The sequence below is a fragment of the Bubalus bubalis genome, chromosome 3 (genome assembly GCF_019923935.1).
Source record: "Bubalus bubalis isolate 160015118507 breed Murrah chromosome 3, NDDB_SH_1, whole genome shotgun sequence".
NCBI classification, from domain to species: domain Eukaryota; kingdom Metazoa; phylum Chordata; class Mammalia; order Artiodactyla; family Bovidae; genus Bubalus; species Bubalus bubalis.
This window is the reverse complement of record NC_059159.1, coordinates 70,563,396-70,581,547: the sequence shown is the minus strand read 5'-3', so window position 1 is coordinate 70,581,547 and position 18,152 is coordinate 70,563,396. Positions and strand designations below refer to the sequence as shown.

Below are 18,152 nucleotides of genomic sequence, written 5' to 3'. Positions count from 1 at the left end.
TTGTAGTAACCTATGAATCTGGAGACAATATGGTATACAGTACTAAGTGAGGTAAGTCAGAAAAAGACAAATATCATATATCAGTTCTATGTGAAATGCAAAAATTGATACCAATCCACTAATTTATGAAAGTGAAAGAGATGCACAGACTTAGAAAACAAGCGCATGGTTACCAAGGGGGAAGGTAGGATGGGATACATTAGGTTGGAAGTAATGTATCACCCTGATATATAAGACTGTCAACAAGGAACCAACAACTATATAGGAAAGCAAGTAACATAATACCGTGTAATAACTTATATGTGAAAAGAAGGCAACAGTTGAACAGATATGTATATGTGTATAACTAAATGAGATCCTGTATACCTACAACCTCCACAACAATAAATCAAATGTACTACAATAAATGAAAAATCTAAAAAAAAAATAATAAAAAAAAAAGAAATAATAAGACATAAGCTGATGGTGGTTCCAGCTGGTATATTCAACCTAAGGTAGAGTCAGATAGTCAAACTGACCCCAAGGCTTTCATTAGCATAGTACCAGAGTGGAGCATGAAGAAATGCTGCCGTCTTGTGGCTGTTTCCAACCACAGGAGCCTAAAGCCTATTCCTTTTGATTCAAAAGGAATACTAGACTGTAAACGATACTTGCTGTCAAACAATTTTCATACAACTAATCAAAAATAATTTTTTGCAAAAGACTTGAAAACTAATGACAACTGGTAAATGCTAGTTTCCTTGTTAACAGATTAAAACGTCCATGAAACATGCTCAATGTCGTGAATCCATACACAGGAAATTTTAATTTGAAAAGGAATAAACCAGTTCCATATGAAAAGCCATCATCAAAAAGTCAATACAAAAAAAAAAAGAGGAAAGAATAAATGGTGGAGAGGCCGTAGAGAAAAAAGGGAACTAATTTATGGTGCAGCTGGGAAGTAACAACTAGTGAAGAACAGTAGAGACGTGCCCTGAAAAGGTGACAATTTTCAGCCACAGGGTGATTGGGCAGGCTCACCTCTTAAGAGTGTCCTGGGAGAAACCCAAACAGCACCGTTTACAACAGAGAACACGTGGCAGCACACACAGTGTCCACGGACAGGCGAGTGCAGAGGCAGGAAGTGACCTGTGAACAATGGAAGGTGACACAGCCATGAAGAAGAGTGAGAGAATGCCACCAGCAGGAACACGGTTATACCCCAGCTAATCATGCGACGTGAAGTCAGTCAGTTCAGTCGCTCAGTCGTGTCTGACTCTTTGCGACCCCATGAATCGCAGCACACCAGGCCTCCCTGTCCACCTCCTGGAGTTTACCCAAACTCATGTCCATTGAGTCAGTGATGCCATCCAGCCATCTCATCCTCTGTCGTCCCTTCTCCTCCGCCTTCAATCTTCAATCAGGGTCTTTTCAAATGAGTCAGCTCTGCATCAGGTGGCCAAAGTATTGGAGTTTCAGCTTCAGCATCAGTCCTTCCAATGAATATTCAGGCCTGATTTCCTTTAGGATGGACTGGTCGGATCTCCTTGCGGTGCAAGGGACTCGCAAGAGTCTTCTCCAACACCACAGTTCAAAAGCATCAGTTCTTTGGTGCTCAGCTTTCTTTATCGTCCAACTCTCACATCCATACATGACTACTGGAAAAACCATAGCCTTGACTAAATGGACCTTTGTTGGCAAAGCAATGTCTCTGCTTTTGAATATGCTGTCTAGGTTGGTCATAACTTTCCTTCCAAGGAGTAAGCGTCTTTTAATTTCATGGCTGCAGTCACCATCTGCAGTGATTTGGGAGCCCAGGAAAATAAAGTCTGCCAGTATTTCCATTGTTTCCCCATCTATTTGCCATGAAGGGATGGGACCAGATGCCATGATCTTCGTTTTCTGAATGTTGAGTTTTAAGCCAACTTTTTCACTCCTTTCACTTTCATCAAGAGGCTCTTTAGTTCTTTGCTTTCTGACATAAGAGTGGAGGCATCTGCATATCTGAGGTTATTGATATTTCTCCCGGCAATCTTGATTCCAGCTTGTGCTTCATCCAGCCTGACATTTCTCATGATGTACTCTGCATATAAGTTAAATAAGCAGGGTGACAGCCTTAACGTACTCCTTTCTCTATTTGGAACCAGTCTGTTGTTCCATGTCCAGTTCTAACTCTTGCTTCCTGACCTGCATACAGATTTCTCAAGAGGTAGGCCAGGTGGTCTGGTATTCCCATCTCTTATTTTCCAGTTTGTTGTGATCCAAACAGTCAAAGGCTTTGGCATAGTCAATAAAGCAAAAGTAGATGTTTTTCTGGAACTCTCTTGCTTTTTCGATGATCCAGTGGATGTTGGCAATTTGATCTCTGGTTCCTCTGCCTTTTCTAAAACCAGCTTGAACATCTGGAAGTTCACAGTTCACTTACTGTTGAAACCTGGCTTGAGGAATTTTGAGTATTACTTTACTAGCTTGTGAGATGAGTGCAATTGAGTGGTAGTCTGAGCATTCTTTGGCATTGCCTTTGGGATTGGAATGAAAACTGACCTTTTCCAGTGAAGTCAGTCAAAATCAATGAACAATATCATAAGCTATCCCATGAATCTGAAATGCACATCGTGAATACATACAGGAAATGACACAGAAACGGAAAAACTTCTGATTAACAAAGGAGAATGAATGGGCCGAGGGATCCACTATGCAAGTGGAGATGAAGAAACAAACCATGACATATACTGTAGATAATCAACCAGGACCTACAGACACGAAGCCGATTCTGACAAGACTCAGCAATAACATACTTGAGAAAAGAATCAGTGAGTAGTTCAGCAGCTGTCTCGTGGAACTGTGAAACTGAGAAAGACTCTGGAGTCCCACAGTACCATATACCAATGTTACTCCAACTCTTGGGGGAGGGGGGAGGCATAAAACAGAGGAACCAGACCCAGGCATTTGGTGTTCAGTGTGGCACATTACACCATCCTTCATAATCCCAAAACATGATTTCAGAAGCTTGACTGCTTTAGAAACCAGAGCCAGGGACGAAGAAATCCTTCTGCCTTCTAGCCCTATGGCCCAACAACAACCTGAACAATACTGATTCTCAGAACTTAATATTCATGAGGGCTACTGAGCTTGAAATAATACCTGTCCCAACATTTCAAGGGATTAGTCATGGAAAAGAATTACAAACAGGGGAAAGTAGGAAGAAGAAATGATCACCAGGCAACTGCCACTCCCACCATTTAAAGAAACCAAAAATAACACCTAAAATGATGTTGAGGATGGCGACTTATTAGAGACATTCAAAGCAAACTGGGAGGAGGGGTCACAGGCCCCACTGAAACAGCCATCATCAGAACATCAACAGAGGCGAAAAGCTAAGAGAGGTGAAGGGAGGGGAACCCTCCCAGGGTGTAGTGGGGAAGACAATGGGATGCAGGGGCCTTTAAAAGAAATTCAGACAATGAGCTACCGTATGACTGGGCAGCCCCCCTCTTCGGAGTGTATGGTTTGAAAACAAAAATTCCAGAGGACCCATGCACTGCAGCAGGCACCACAGCAGTGTTTATAATATCCCGAAATCGGGAGGAAACAAGTTGGGCATGGCCAGATGAATGGAGACAGAAGTGATGCACACACAAGAGGGAATCTGTTGTGGCAGGTGAAAAGAAGGACACAATGCTATCCACAGGAACTTCTGCACCTAACAATGACCTCAGGGAGGTCAGCAAGACGAACACTGACATAGCACACTATCACTTACAGGTGAAATGGAGAGACATCCACACCCACCAATGACTGCGTTCCAAAAGTGAAAGTGACACACAGACTTAGAACACAAAACGGATGGTTGTCAACAGTGGAAAAGGGGGGCTGCGGATATAGAGGAGACAGCTGGGAGAGACTCATACCCACCAATACAGAGAAAACAGGGATTCAACAGGGCCCTCCTGCAGAGCAAGGGTGGTGAACCAGGCACTCTGGAATAACCTACAGGGCCAAAGAGCCAAGGGGAAGACACATGTAGGTGGGGATGAGGGAAGATGCTGTACACCTGCAGCCAACAGGGCACTAGAAACGAGCATCGTCCCATCACAAGAACTGTGTGTCCCACGTGAGAAAAATGAGACACAAGTTCCTGGGGGGCAGACCCACCTCTAGGGGCATATTTGCAGAAACCCAGCTTTCAAAGAGACAAATGACCCACATGGGCCACGAGCACCACTTATGACAGAGGACGTGGCAGCACACGAAGCGTCCACGGAGAGATGAATGCAGAAAGAAGCCATCTAGGAAGATGATGGAGGATGACAGCCATGCAAAAGAATGAGAGCATGCCCTCTACAGGAACATCGCAAAATCCACTGAGTGAAGTCAGATCAGAAAGAACACTGTCAGAAGCAATCCATGTATCTAAAAATGCACACCGTCAATTGGTTCAAGAAAGAACCAATAAACAGACTGAGCCACAGAAAAACAAGCTTCTGATTCCCAGCGGAGAATGAAGCGGGCCAGGAATAAATTAGGACGTTGAGATGAACAGTATCAAACTGTCACACATACAGTAGCTAATAGACAAGCACTTAGGCACGTCTGGCCAGTTCTCTCAACACTTGGTAACGACCGACATGAGAACAGAGTCGAAAGATGAGTTGCTGTCTCTGTATGTGAAGCAGATAAGGACTCTGGACACACAATATTGTACCAAGGCCCCTCCCATCCCAGTTAAAAAGTCACTGAACAAAACAGACCAAATGAGACCCAGTCATTTGGTATTTCTTGTGGCACACTCCACTGTTGGGAAGCATAGTACAAAATAGCGGTAAAAGGAGAAAGTCCTTGGGAAAATGGCAAAGGGCCAGAAGTACCCGGCTTTGTACTGCGGACAGAAAAACATCTCCTGCCTTTGGTTATGCTCGGCGCCAAGATTTAATAATAAATGTGGATGTTACTTGAGAAAACGGGTTGTGGGATAAGCACATGAGTCACTTAGAACATGCTGTCCTTGAAATGTTTTTACTGATTATGTGTTAACCCCGTATGTGCGCTGCTGGCTGTATACTTTAAGCTTTTTGTTCCTGCTTCTATAAAAAGGCTTGACTGCAGAAATAAATTTGTCAGTCCTTGCAAGAGACTGTCCGAGTGTCCTTCTTTCAGGTTCGTCGCTTCCAAGTCCCAGGGAGAAAATCCCCAAGTGGCGCCATGAACAGGGACTTGAAAGGAAGGCTGAACAAAGCGACAAGTCCCTGCAGAAAGAGGTAAGCAGGATGGAACAACATAGCAGTAAAATTCCTTTCATTTCTATAATGCATCATTTTTTGAAACAAAACGGTGTTAATGTTTCAAGAGATCAGTTGAACAACTGCTATCATATTTTACTGGAACAATTCATGGTTCCCAGAAGAGGGGACACTCAATCTAGACATTTAGAAAAGGGTTAAAAATAATGTTTTGCGAGCATATCGGCAAGAGTTACCTGGTCACTCATACGGGCTGTCATAGAACAAATCGAAGGACATAACATTGATTTGGAAGTAAAAACTATTCAATCTTTACATGAATATGAGCTTAAAGAACAAGATATACAAGGTGCTTTGAAATATAAGAATGTTATGCTCAATCAGACAAAATCCTTAGAAAAACAACTAAGAGACATGTATATATATACAGGATATGTCAAAACTGAAGCCACTTAGAACGGAGGTCATTTCATTCAACAGACAGCCCAAATCTAAGGTTTTTCCTTCTGCTCCGCCTGCAACAGCAATTGCTAACTTTGCTCGTACTAATCATTTCACTCCTCCTCGGGAGATGCCTGCTTGCACTTTTGCTTTCCCAGTGCAATTTAATCAACCTGCCCAAGACCAAAATACTTGGGCTCATCTAGATTTTAGCATGTTGTCTAATTTTAAGAAAGCATGTACTCTGTATGGACCTATTTCTCCTTACTGTATAGAATTTCTCAGAGGATGGGCTGACCGTTGGATGCTATATGATTTTTTTTCAAGTAGCAAAGATGGTTTTAAATCCTCAACAATTACTGCAATGGCAAATGTGGGTTAATGATGAAGCCCGACAGCTGATGATTGACCAGCAATCTCATGGTAACCCTGCCAATTTAACCTATGATATACTCACTGGAACAAGAGCCATGGCTGATATGATTGCGCAACTAGCTAATATTACCCCTCAGATGTTACATTTCATTAAAGAAACTGCCTGCAGGGCATAAGCAAAGGTTGATAGCACTAACTCTGATGGTTCATTTGTTAAGATTATTCAAGAACATGAGGAGGAATATTCTCAATTTATAGGAAAATTAAAGGATGCAATGGAGAAATCTATTAAGGATGTGACTTTACAAAATATTATTTTAAAACAACTTTTGAAAATGCTAATAAGGAATGTCAATCCATGCTTAGACCAATTCGAGAGACTGGCTCTCTTATGGAATATTTGAAAGCATATAGGGATATCAGATCTAGTTCCCATAGAGCAAAATTGGCAACATTGGAAACTTTTAATGTACAAAAAGCTGCTAATGCCAAATGTTTTAACTGTGGGAAGCCCAGCCATATGAAAAAACAATGTCGCATGTCAACACAGGCCAGAAAAAATACTACTACTTCTAATAAGAAGAGACCCCCAGGAATATGTCCAAGATGTAAAAAGGGGTTCCATTGGCTGAATGAGTGTCATTCTAAATTTGATAAGGATGGAAACACTTTGAACCCCGGTGCACAACAAAAATAACAGGGAAACTGATAAAGGGGCCATCCTCTAGCCCCACTACAAAAGGAGGACCTAGCGTTATGATGCTACAAGAAGCTACATCTAAGAGTGCTTGCATTGATATACCTAGTCCTTATGATATGGAACTAATAGAATTATACAACCCCCACAAAATTCCCACTGGATATTATGGCCCGATTCCACCCGGGACAATGGGACTGATTTGGGGATGTAGTAGCTGCACAATGAGAGGTTTAATGGTATTGACTGGTGGTGTGGATGAAGATTATGAAGGGGAAATACATGTTATGGTAAATGTTGTGAAAATGGGAAATTTATACTTACAAAAAGGGGAACATTTTGCACAATTATTACTTTTGCCATATGTCAAACCAATGAAGGCATCTGATAAAGTTCAGCAGGGAGGCTTTGGCAGTACCAACCTTACTGCTGCACTATCCACCTTATTAAAGGAACATCGGAAACCCATGCTTACTTTATGCATACAGGGAAAGAATTTCACAGGCATGTTAGATACCGGAACTAACATTTCAATCATTAGAGCTGCAAAATGGCCCCTTGATTGGGATAAGGTTATAGCTCCTTCTAGACAATTAGAAGAAAATGAAGCTAATGCCATACAAACTTTTGTCAAAGCATCCTATTTACAAATGTATGGCCCTAATCAAATTGTAGCTTATCTTAAACCATATATTACTAATATTCCAGTCAATTTATGGGGACGTGATTTTCTTGAACAAACGAAAGCCACAATTTCTTTAAATGAAACTTTTAATTGGGGGCCATTGAGTTAACATCGCTGCCCCTCGATTGGGAATCTGATACCCCAGTATGGACACCTCAATGGCCCCTAACTAAAGAAAAATTGGCAGCTCTTATGCAATTAGTTAATGAACAATTACAAAAAGCTCATATAGAACCTTCATTTTCCCCAAGGAATTCCCCTATTTTTGTAATAAAAAAGAAATCAGGAAAAATGGCGAATATTGATAGATTTAAGAAATGTTAATAATACCATGTTACCTATGGGGCCCTTACAACCCAGATTGCCCTCCCCTTCTATGGTACCAATTGTGCGGTAGTTTGAGCATTCTTTGGCATTGCCTTTCTTTGGGATTGGAATGAAAACTGACCTTTTCCAGTCCTGTGGCCGCTGCTGAGTTTTCCAAATTTGCTGGCATATTGAGTGCAGCACTTTCATAGCATCATCTTTCAGGATTTGGAATAGCTCAACTGGAATTCCATCACCTCCACTAGCTTTGTTCGTAGTGATGCTTTCTAAGGCCCACTTGACTTCACATTCCAGGATGTCTGGCTCTAGGTCAGTGATCACACCATCGTGATTACCTGGGTCATGAAGATCTTTTTTGTACATTTCTTCTGTGTATTCTTGCCATCTCTTCTTCATATCTTCTGCTTCTGTTAGGTCCATACCATTTCTGTCCTTTATTGAGCCCATCTTTGCATGAAATATTCCTTTGGTATCTCTGATTTTCTTGAAGAGATCCCTAGTCTTTCCCATTCTGTTGTTTTCCTCTATTTCTTTGCATTAAGCAAGAGAGTTCCAGAAAAACATCTATTTCTGCTTTATTGACTATGCCAAAGCCTTTGACTGTGTGGATCACAATAAACTGTGGAAAATTCTGAAAGAGATGGGAATACCAGACCACCTGATCTGCCTCATGAGAAATTTGTATGCAGGTCAGGAAGCAACAGTTAGAACTGGACATGGAACAACAGACTGGTTCCAAATAGGAAAAGGAGTTCGTCAAGGCTGTATATTGTCACCCTGTTTATTTAACTTATATGCAGAGTACATCATGAGAAACGCTGGACTGGAAGAAACACAAGCTGGAATCAAGATTGCCAGGAGAAATATCAATACCCTCAGATATGCAGATGACACCATCCTTATGGCAGAAAGTGAAGAGGAACTCAAAAGCCTCTTGATGAAAGTGAAAGTGGAGAGTGAAAAAGTTGGTTTAAAGCTAAACATTCAGAAAATGAAGATCATGGCATCTGGTCCCATCACTTCATGGGAAATAGATGGGGAAACAGTGGAAACAGTGTCAGACTTTATTTTGGGGGGCTTCAGAGTCACTGCAGATGGTGACTGCAGCCATGAAATTAAAAGACGCTTACTCCTTGGAAGGAAAGTTATGACCAACCTAGATAGCATATTCAAAAGCAGAGACATTACTTTACCAACAAAGGTTCGTCTAGTCAAGGCTATGGTTTTTCCAGTAGTCATGTATGGATGTGAGAGTTGGACTGTGAAGAAGGCTGAGCGCCGAAGAATTGATGCTTTTGAACTGTGGTGTTGGAGAAGACTCTTGAGAGTCCCTTGGACTGCAAGGAGATCCAACCAGTCCATTCTGAAGGAGATCAGCCCTGGGATTTCTTTGGAAGGAATGATGCTAAAGCTGAAACTCCAGTACTTTGGCCACCTCATGCAAAGAGTTGACTCATTGGAAAAGACTCTGATGCTGGGAGGGATTGGGGGCAGGAGGAGAAGGGGACGACAGAGGATGAGATGGCTGGATGGCATCACTGACTCAATGGATGTGAGTCTGAGTGAACTCCGGGAGTTGGTGTTGGACAGGGAGGCCTGGCGTGCTGTGATTCATGGGGTCACAAAGAGTCCGACATGACTGAGCGACTGATCTGATCTGATCTGATGGAAGAATCTAAAATCAAACCTCAAAAAACTCAAATTTCTATGCAATCTCTACGCACACTGAATGATTTTCAGAAATTGCTAGGAGATATTAATTGGCTGCAGCCATCTGTTGGCATCCTCACCTATGCCTTACAAAATTTATTTAAAATTTCAAAGCGATCCCCTGACCCTAATAGCCCTAGACAACTAACAAAAGAGGCCAAAGAAGAACTGGCCTTAATGGAGAAACACATTGAACAATCTTTTTCAACTCGGCTAGATTATGATCAACCAGTTTCTTTAGATATAGTCCCCACTGAACATTCGCCCACTGCAATTATAGCTCAGTATAGCCCAATAGAATGGGTATATTTACACACTAAACAGTCTAAAAAAATTGTATCATATATTGAGAAAATAGGGCACTTAATTGTGTCAGGAAGAAGCCATGTACAAACTTTGACTGGATTTGATCCATATGCAATACATATTCCCTTGACAAAAAAGGAATTGTAAATTGCCTTACAGTATAACTTGACCATGCAAATGGCATTAAATGATTTTCAAAATGTTATCTCATTTCATTTACTGAAAGGAAAATTATAGGACTTTCTACAATGTAGTAAATTCATTATAACTTAATATCATTGCATCCCAGCCTATTTCCAATGCACCCACCTATTTCATTGATGGCAACAAGAAAGGCATAGCAGAAATTGTCGGCCCTGATATCAAAGAGAAATTACCCACTACCTATTCTTCAGTACAAAGAGTTGAATTGTATGCTTTATATGCTCTTTTGTCGCTTCAACCATTATCCTTCAACGTGTATACTGCTTCCAAATACCTTGCTTCCCTTTTTCCTGATTTTGTTACCTCCTTTTTATACAATCTAGATGAAGAATTATATACTCTCTTTTCACAGACTCAAGCTTTAATTCGCTCATGTACAGAACCCTTCTTTATTGCACATATACGTGCTCATTCAGGTTTATCTGGTCCTCTGGTTGCAGGAAATGATGCTGCTGACAGGCTCATAGCTCCCATTTTTATATTTGCCAATGATAAACATGCTAATCTTCATACCAATGCTAAAAGATTGCACTCTAAATACCATATTCCTCTCACTGAAACATGGCATATTATTAAAACCTGTGATGTCTGCGCCCCTCTGCACTTACGAACTATGATTTCAGGAGTTAATTCCCGGGGGCAACAACCTAATTCCCTTTAGCAATCTGACTTAACTCACTGCTCCTTAAAGAAAATTTTCTTTACTTTTTGTCTCAATAGATACATTTTCCAACTTTATCTGGACAATACCTGTCTCTTCAGAATCCAGTAAACACGCCATTTCCGCACTCTTACTCACCTTCCCCGTTATGGGGATTCCTTCTGTCTTGATAACAGACAATGGACCTACATTCACCTCGCATTCATTTCGTTCATTTTTATCAGAATGGGACATCACACACATTACAGGAATACCCTATAATCCTCAGGGTCAAACCATTATTGAAAGAGCCCACCGCACCCTAAAAACTCATTTACTAAAACAGAAAGGGGGAATATGGAAGAGGAGATACACTTCTTATCCTATGAACCCTCAATTATTATTATCTTTAACTCTTTATTCCCTAAATTTTTTAAACTTAACAAAAAATAATTCTGACACTCGTGCAGATAGACATTTTGCAGAAGACAAAAACAGCAAATTAGAAATCAATACAGCAATATGGTATAAGCAATTTAATCAGTGGCTGCCAGGAATCTTACGACTTCTAGGCAAGGGTTATGGTCTTGTCATTGCAGATGGAGAGGAAATCTGGGTTCCCTTCGCCATGTCCGTTACCAAGAGGGACCCCAAGACCGGACTCCCTTGGGAAGTGACGAAGTTGACGCGAAGGGTCTCGTCAATGACCCTGGAGGAGCCAATGAGGAAACGCCATCGTCTGAATCCTTACCCCACATGGGCTCAAGTGAAAAACATGACTCGTCAGGCTGAGCAAACACTGAAGAGTACTGGGACTCCTATGACTCCAGATAAGCTGTTTCTGGCAATGTAAACTGTTCTGAAGAGCAGGAGGAACATCATAACTGCTTCTGGTTTAATAGATCAAGCATTGGAGGCTTTCATAAATCTAAGACAAGTTTCTGGACTGATAAGGACATATTGCTGAATTGGTATAATGGGGGCTTATCACCCCCACGACCCAGGATTGTCGTCCCCATTGTGGGGCCAGAGCAATGGCACATTTGGAAAATTCCAGCAGCTTTAGAGCACTTTGCTAGTGTTTATGGGACTGTGGGTGTGTTTTGTCCTTCTAATTATACCTTCCTATATAATACTACTGGCTATATTCAGTCGTGTGTTCACCTTCCATACTTGTTTATTGTAGGGCATTTTGATATCGACTTATCGGCCAGGATTGTCAATTGTACTGCATGTGCATTGTATACCTGCCTAAATCACACCATTTCATATCACAGTGTTAGCATTGCGCTAGTTAAACAAAGATCTGAGTTATGGCTTCCCATAAACTTAACTGAACCTTGGACTGATTCTGTATTTCTTTCTGTATTGTTGAAAACTGGGCTTAGGCGATCTAAGCGCATCATTGGGTGGATTATTGCAGGCATCTTAAGCCTTATCTCCATTGTGACTGTAGGAACTTTGTCTGGTATGGCTTTACATAATTCTATACAAAATCATGATTTTATCCCTGCTTGACACAAAGACTATCATGATCTATGGACTCGACAAGCTCAAATAGATCAGCAATTACAAACATGAATTAATGAGTTACAAACTGTGGTTATCTACTTAGGAGATCAAATGCAGCAACTGACTTTCCGAACATGTATACGCTGTCACTGGAATTTTACTTCTTTTTGTCTGACTAACATGCCCTATAATAGCGCTGAATATCCTTGGGATAAAGTTAAGGCACATTTGCAGGATCTCACAGATAACTCAAGTTCAGACATCAATTTGTTGAAACAACAAGTTGCTAATTTTCAAGTTAGGGTACCTAGGGAATTGTATAGCACTCAATTCTATGATACTTTAACCAAAACCCTATCGTCTCTAGACCCTAGAGCTTGGCTTTCAGGAAGCAATATTTTTATATATGTATTAATCACCCTGCTCTTTTTGTCATTGCTTATAGGATACAGAAGTCTCTACTTAAGACTCCCTGCCTCCCACAAGGGAGTCCAACTAGCAGCCTCCGAGCTTAATTTAAAAACAAAGGAGGATATGTTGGGAAGCGTAGTACAAAATAGCCGTAAAAGGAGAAAGTCCTTGGGAAAATGGCGAAGGGCCAGAAGTACCCGGCTTTGTACTGCGGACAGAAAAACATCTCCTGCCTTTGGTTATGCTCGGTGCCAAGATTTAATAATAAATAGGGATGCTACTTGAGAAAACAGGTTGTGGGATAAGCACGTGAGTCACTTAGAGCGCGCTGTCCATGAAATGTTTTTACTGATTATGTGTTAACCCCGTATGCGCTCTGCTGGCCATATACTTTAAGCTCTTTGTTCCTGCTTCTATAAAAAGGCTTGACTGCAGAAATAAACTTGTCAGTCCTTGCAAGAGACTGTCCGAGTGTCCTTCTTTCAGGTTCGTCGCTTCCAAGTCCCGGGGAGAAAATCCCCAACACTCCACAGGACTTCCACTAAAGCTCTGGCTGCAGAAGAAACCAGAGTTGGGCATCAAGAAATCCTCTCACCTCCTAGCCACATGGCCCAACAACAACCTGAAACTGTGGCTTCTGGGCAGCATCATATTCACAAGGTCTCCTGGGCTTGAAATTGTACCTGTCCTCCAACAATTTAAAGGGGAAAGTCATGGAAAAGAATTAAAAACAGGGAAATTGGTATGCAGGACTGTGCTGAAGAGTTAAAGGAAGAGCCAAGATATGGCGGTTTTGCAACAATAACTAGGTGAAGTGAATTGAAAGTTGCTCAGTCATGTCCGACTCTTTGTGACCCCTTGGAACTATACACTCCAAGGAATTTTCCAAGCCAGAATACTGGAGTGGGTAGCCTTTCCCTCCTCCAGGGGATCTTCCTAACCCAGGGATTAAATCCTCCCACATTGCAGGCGGATTCTTTACTAGCTGAGCCACCAGAGAAGCCCAAGAATACTGGAGTGAGTAGCCTATCCCTTCTCCAGCAGATCTTCCTGACCCAGAAACTGAACCAGGGTCTCCTGTATTGCAGGCAGATTCTTTACCAACTGAGCTATCAGGGAAGCCTAAAACTGAAAGTGAAAGTCACTCAGTCGTGTCCAACTCTTTGTGACCCCATGGACTATCCGGCCCATGGAATTCTCCAGGCCAGCATACTGGAGTAGGTAGCCATTCCCTACTCCAGGAAATCCAACCCAGGGATTGAACCCAGGTCTCCCACATTGCAGGCAGATTCTTTACCAGCTGAGCCACAAGGGAAGCCCAAAACTAGGTAGTCAGAACATCAAAAGATTACTATTAAAGAAAAGGAAACATCTTAAATTAATGAGTTTAGAGGTTTGCTGTGTTTGGTAAGGTGCCAGAGTTTGGCCTCTCTGAAATCATTTCCTTCATTATGCACCTTAAGTATCTATGGCCAGTATCCTGCTTGTCTGCAGCCTGAATTCCCTCAAGGTGAACAGTCCAGGCGGCTGCTGTGGCTGCTGGGCTGGTGGGTGTCAACATCCTTTGTTTACTGATAAGAAAGGCAATACTTTTCATCCACAGCGCCTCACATTAGTCATTAATTCAACTAAAATTTGAGAGGCATTTCATGACCAATGAGACTTCCCTGGTGGCTCAGATGGTAAAGAATCTGCCTATAGTGTGGGAGACCCAGGTTCAATCCCTGGGTCGGGAAGATCTCCTGGAGAAGGGAATGGCAACCAACTCCAGTATTCTTGCTTGGAACATCCCATGGATGGAGGAGCCTGGTAGGCTACAGTTCATGGGGTTGCAAAGAGTCGGACACGACTGAGCGACTTCACTTTCATGACCAATCTTGTAAGAAGTTTTATTCCTAATCAGGTGAAAACTCTATTGCTAGGCCATCTGGTGTGCTGATCTTTTCTGGATCAGCCCTTACTGATAATCTAAAATTCTCTAGATTGCCTGTCTTATTAGTCTGTTGTGATTCAGGAAATGTTCTCCCTTGTTGCTTCTTCTCATACGTGCTGCTGCTGCTGCTGCTGCTGCTAAGTCACTTCAGTCGTGTCCATCCATGGGATTTTCCAGGCAAGAGTACTGGAGTGAGGTGCCATCTTCTCATACCTAGAGTTTCACAATTACGATGATTCTATGTATATATGATGAACTCTATCATGACATCTCTTTTGCTGGAGCCATGGATACACATTGGGCAATGCAAGAGACAACAATCTTATAAAACAGACAGGATATAAGCAATACAGATGGGTAACATTAATAAAGTCATATGCCAGCAGAGAGAGAGAGACAAACCATAAACACACTGAAAATAAAGAGCCAATTAAAACAATGGGTAGTATAAGAAGTAACCTGATTGCAAGAAACCATCAAGTCAGATGGAAAAGCCAAATTCTGGAAAGTATCAGGTAAAGAGAAAAAAAAAGTTTCATCTTTGTTTACCAAGGGGCAATTTATCAACTTGTAGTAAGTCATAGCATAAGAGTAAAGGTTTTTTCTGGAAAATAAAGATTAAAAGCTGGTATATTTCAGAAAAAATCATAGAATTATAAATCGTATTTATCAATTCATTGAGTTCCATGTAATTTATTCCTGTTGATCTGGATGAAGCTGTCAAGTTTGCTATCAGAGTTTTGTAATTTCTTACACAGTTTAGCAGTATGGTCGTAAGTTATCAGAAACATTTATCAAGAAGTCTTTATGAATTTTCTTGAAGATCTTCATTTTACAAAAAGAGTAAAACAATGATTGTCTATAGACCACAAAAGACTTAAATAGCATGGTGAAAGATCTGATTACAGGCCAACTGACAAGAAACTTGGATATTTCTGTGACATACAATATTTTAAGATAACTGGAATATGACTGATAACATTATATCAGTACATATCACATTTTTAGGAATTCCATATAAATTTTAGAATATCTCTATTAATGTTAATTATCCATACAACATAAGGTTTATCTCCAATCACTTGACACTTCTTCTCAAGTAATTTAACATATCAAATAAGCATAATTATTTTAATTTTCCTCTCTGAGTTGCCCCCTGCGTTCCTCTGAAGCATCCCAGAGTGAGCTGGAGGTCAGAAGAACTTTAGTTACAATTTGCTATTCAGGCAGGAAGTTTGTCAAAAAATATCAAATAGCTTTCAAACACTTGGTCCAATAGGATCATAGGTCCTTGTGAAGCAACTTAGTTACTTAAAGTGACAAAAGATTTCAAAAAGCAAATACAAGTGTCTTAAAGGCAAACAAATTCATGATCTGTTACCAAAAGCTATATTCCAAGAAAACTTTGTTCTCTTAACAGAGAAGAACAAAAATCCAGTCTTGCATCAGCCTACTTTTGTAACAAAATCCACTTATCTAACTAAATTTAATCTAGTCTCAGCTGGACCATTTACAAAACTTCTTTATAGGGCTCTCTCTCTAGAACTAGTCACAACTTTCTGTGTCCTTATTGGTTTGTTTTTCCACCTCCAAAACAAACACACACCTGAGTCTAGGGCACACTCATTGTTTTCCCTTAACAAAATGTTTTTCCATTCTTCATACCTTATTTTGCTGAAAATGCCACATCCTATTTTCTTTCCATAATGAAATCTTTCCATTAATATCTTTAGTAGCTTCAATTACATATTACAATTCCAACCCTTAAAAATCTTAATCTCTAGCAAAAACTGCCAAGCACCAAGTCATTGTAGTCTTCTCCATGCCAGCATTTCCCGATTGGAATATCCCACAACCTCTAGAAACAAATACCAATTTCTTTCTTCAGTGTGGTACCAGATGTGTATCTAACAAACCCACACATCTTTAGTTTCCCCTTCCTAAGGAGCTACCGTCCATAGCATTGCAAAGAATCAGACACAAATGAAGCAACTGAGCACACACACTCACTCATAAGGAGACAGGGTAAGTCAATTTAGACTTGTTTAGCAGTTAACATTCAGGTATTTTATCTTACTGGAACTGACTTGGATAATTCAATGAATTCCCATTATTTAATTTAACTTAGCAAAACTCAAGTTACCGAACATCTGGAGAAACTATTTTAGAAAGACATAACCAAAACGTTGTTGAATAGCTAAGTTGGGTCCGACTCTTTGTGACTCCGTGGACTGTAGCCTGCCAGGCTCCTCTGTCCATGAGATTTCCAGGCAGGAATACTGAAGCGGGTTACCATTTCCTTCTTCAGGGGATCTCCATGACCCAGGGATCGAACAGATGTCTGTGTCTCCTGCATTGGCAGGTGGATTATTTATCTCTGAGCCACTGGGGAAGCTCATGGGAGAGATTAGACTGCCATTATAATATTGATCATATTGTATTTAAATCTTACAAAAAAGATAAATAGCTCCATTTTCAAACACAGAAGGAATGCCACAGTGTATGCAAACCAAGCCTTATTAGAATATCTAAGTGACCCTCACTAAGTGAAAAATATCCATATACATTCTTTCAATAAGTGAATTTTTTATGGTGCCATAGAGTATCCATGTTCACGGGTGGATTTTTCTAACTAAACTTGGTGCTTCTCACAGTATAGCTTTATTCACAAGAGCTAAAAGGTGGAAACAACCCTAATTTCCATCAATAAATGGATAAATAATATATGATAGACACATATAATGGAATATTATTCATTCTTAAAAAAAGGAAAGAAATTCTGACATGCCACACACAGATAAACCTCAAAAACCTGCTAAGTGAAGTAAGTCACAAAAGGACAAATGATGTATGATTCCACTTATAGCAGGCACCTAAAGTGGTCAGATTCATAGAGACAGAAAGTTGTTGAATGATAGTTGCCAGGGTGTTGGGGGGGGCGTGATGAGAACTTACTATTTAATGGGCACAGAGTCTCAGTTTGGGACAATAAACTTCTGGAGACAGATGGTGGCAATGTTTGCACAACAGCGAGAATATATTTTATGAGTACATTTAAAATGCTTAAAATGATGAATTTTATGGTTTACATATTTGACCACAAGTTAAAAAAAAAATGCTGGGATTCATAGGATTAATCTTTACCACACTAAGTGGCGGATTATGTGACCAGGCTGTTCAGATTTGTTTTAAAATAAACCTCAAAATATAACAGAATCACTACGTAGTCATTAGAGCAATATGAGAAAGCTCTCTTCTATGTTTAAGTTCAAGATCCAGAGGAACATGCCCTTTCTCAGAACTTCAGGAAGCCGTTCAACAAAGTATTTTTCTAAGACTGGAAATTCCTTTCAAGTTAAATTTTTTTGAACAAAGGTAGAAAAGACATGAAAGCTATCCTACCTTGACATTTCAGAACTCTAATCCATTTTGAGTATTATAATGCACTTAATTTTGAGTATTATAATACAGAGCAACGATGGCGTGAACCCATCTGCTAGAAGCCTCCCTTTGGAAAAACATCATCAACTGTCATTGCTGGAGCCGATCTGAAGCAACCTACCAGGGCTGAAGCAGACTGTTAACTTTCCAGGGATTTTGTCAGCTGCTTCTTCAATACAGGCATTATTAAAAATCAAATTACATGAACTGAATTAAATACATGAAATTACAAAGGTAGTTAATAACCAAAT

The 18,152-nt window shown here is 40.6% G+C and overlaps 1 protein-coding gene and 1 long non-coding RNA gene across 3 annotated transcripts in view; one reads left to right on the top strand and one right to left on the bottom strand.

The window, feature by feature from the left end:
• LOC112583838 overlaps positions 1-18,152 on the bottom strand; it is a 33,463-nt gene that overhangs the window by 10,143 nt on the left and 5,168 nt on the right. For both annotated transcript variants that reach the window (XR_006549737.1, XR_006549738.1), the window contains exon 2: positions 1,021-1,128. This is a non-coding gene — a long non-coding RNA (uncharacterized LOC112583838). The remainder of the gene's footprint in view (positions 1-1,020; positions 1,129-18,152) is intronic.
• LOC102414126 (L-threonine 3-dehydrogenase, mitochondrial) overlaps positions 2,467-18,152 on the top strand; it is a 39,513-nt gene continuing 23,827 nt past the window's right edge. Inside the window, exon 1 of the mRNA XM_044939705.1 lies at positions 2,467-5,237. Within this exon, the coding sequence (XP_044795640.1) occupies positions 5,182-5,237 (56 nt within the window). The 5' untranslated portion in view covers positions 2,467-5,181. The remainder of the gene's footprint in view (positions 5,238-18,152) is intronic.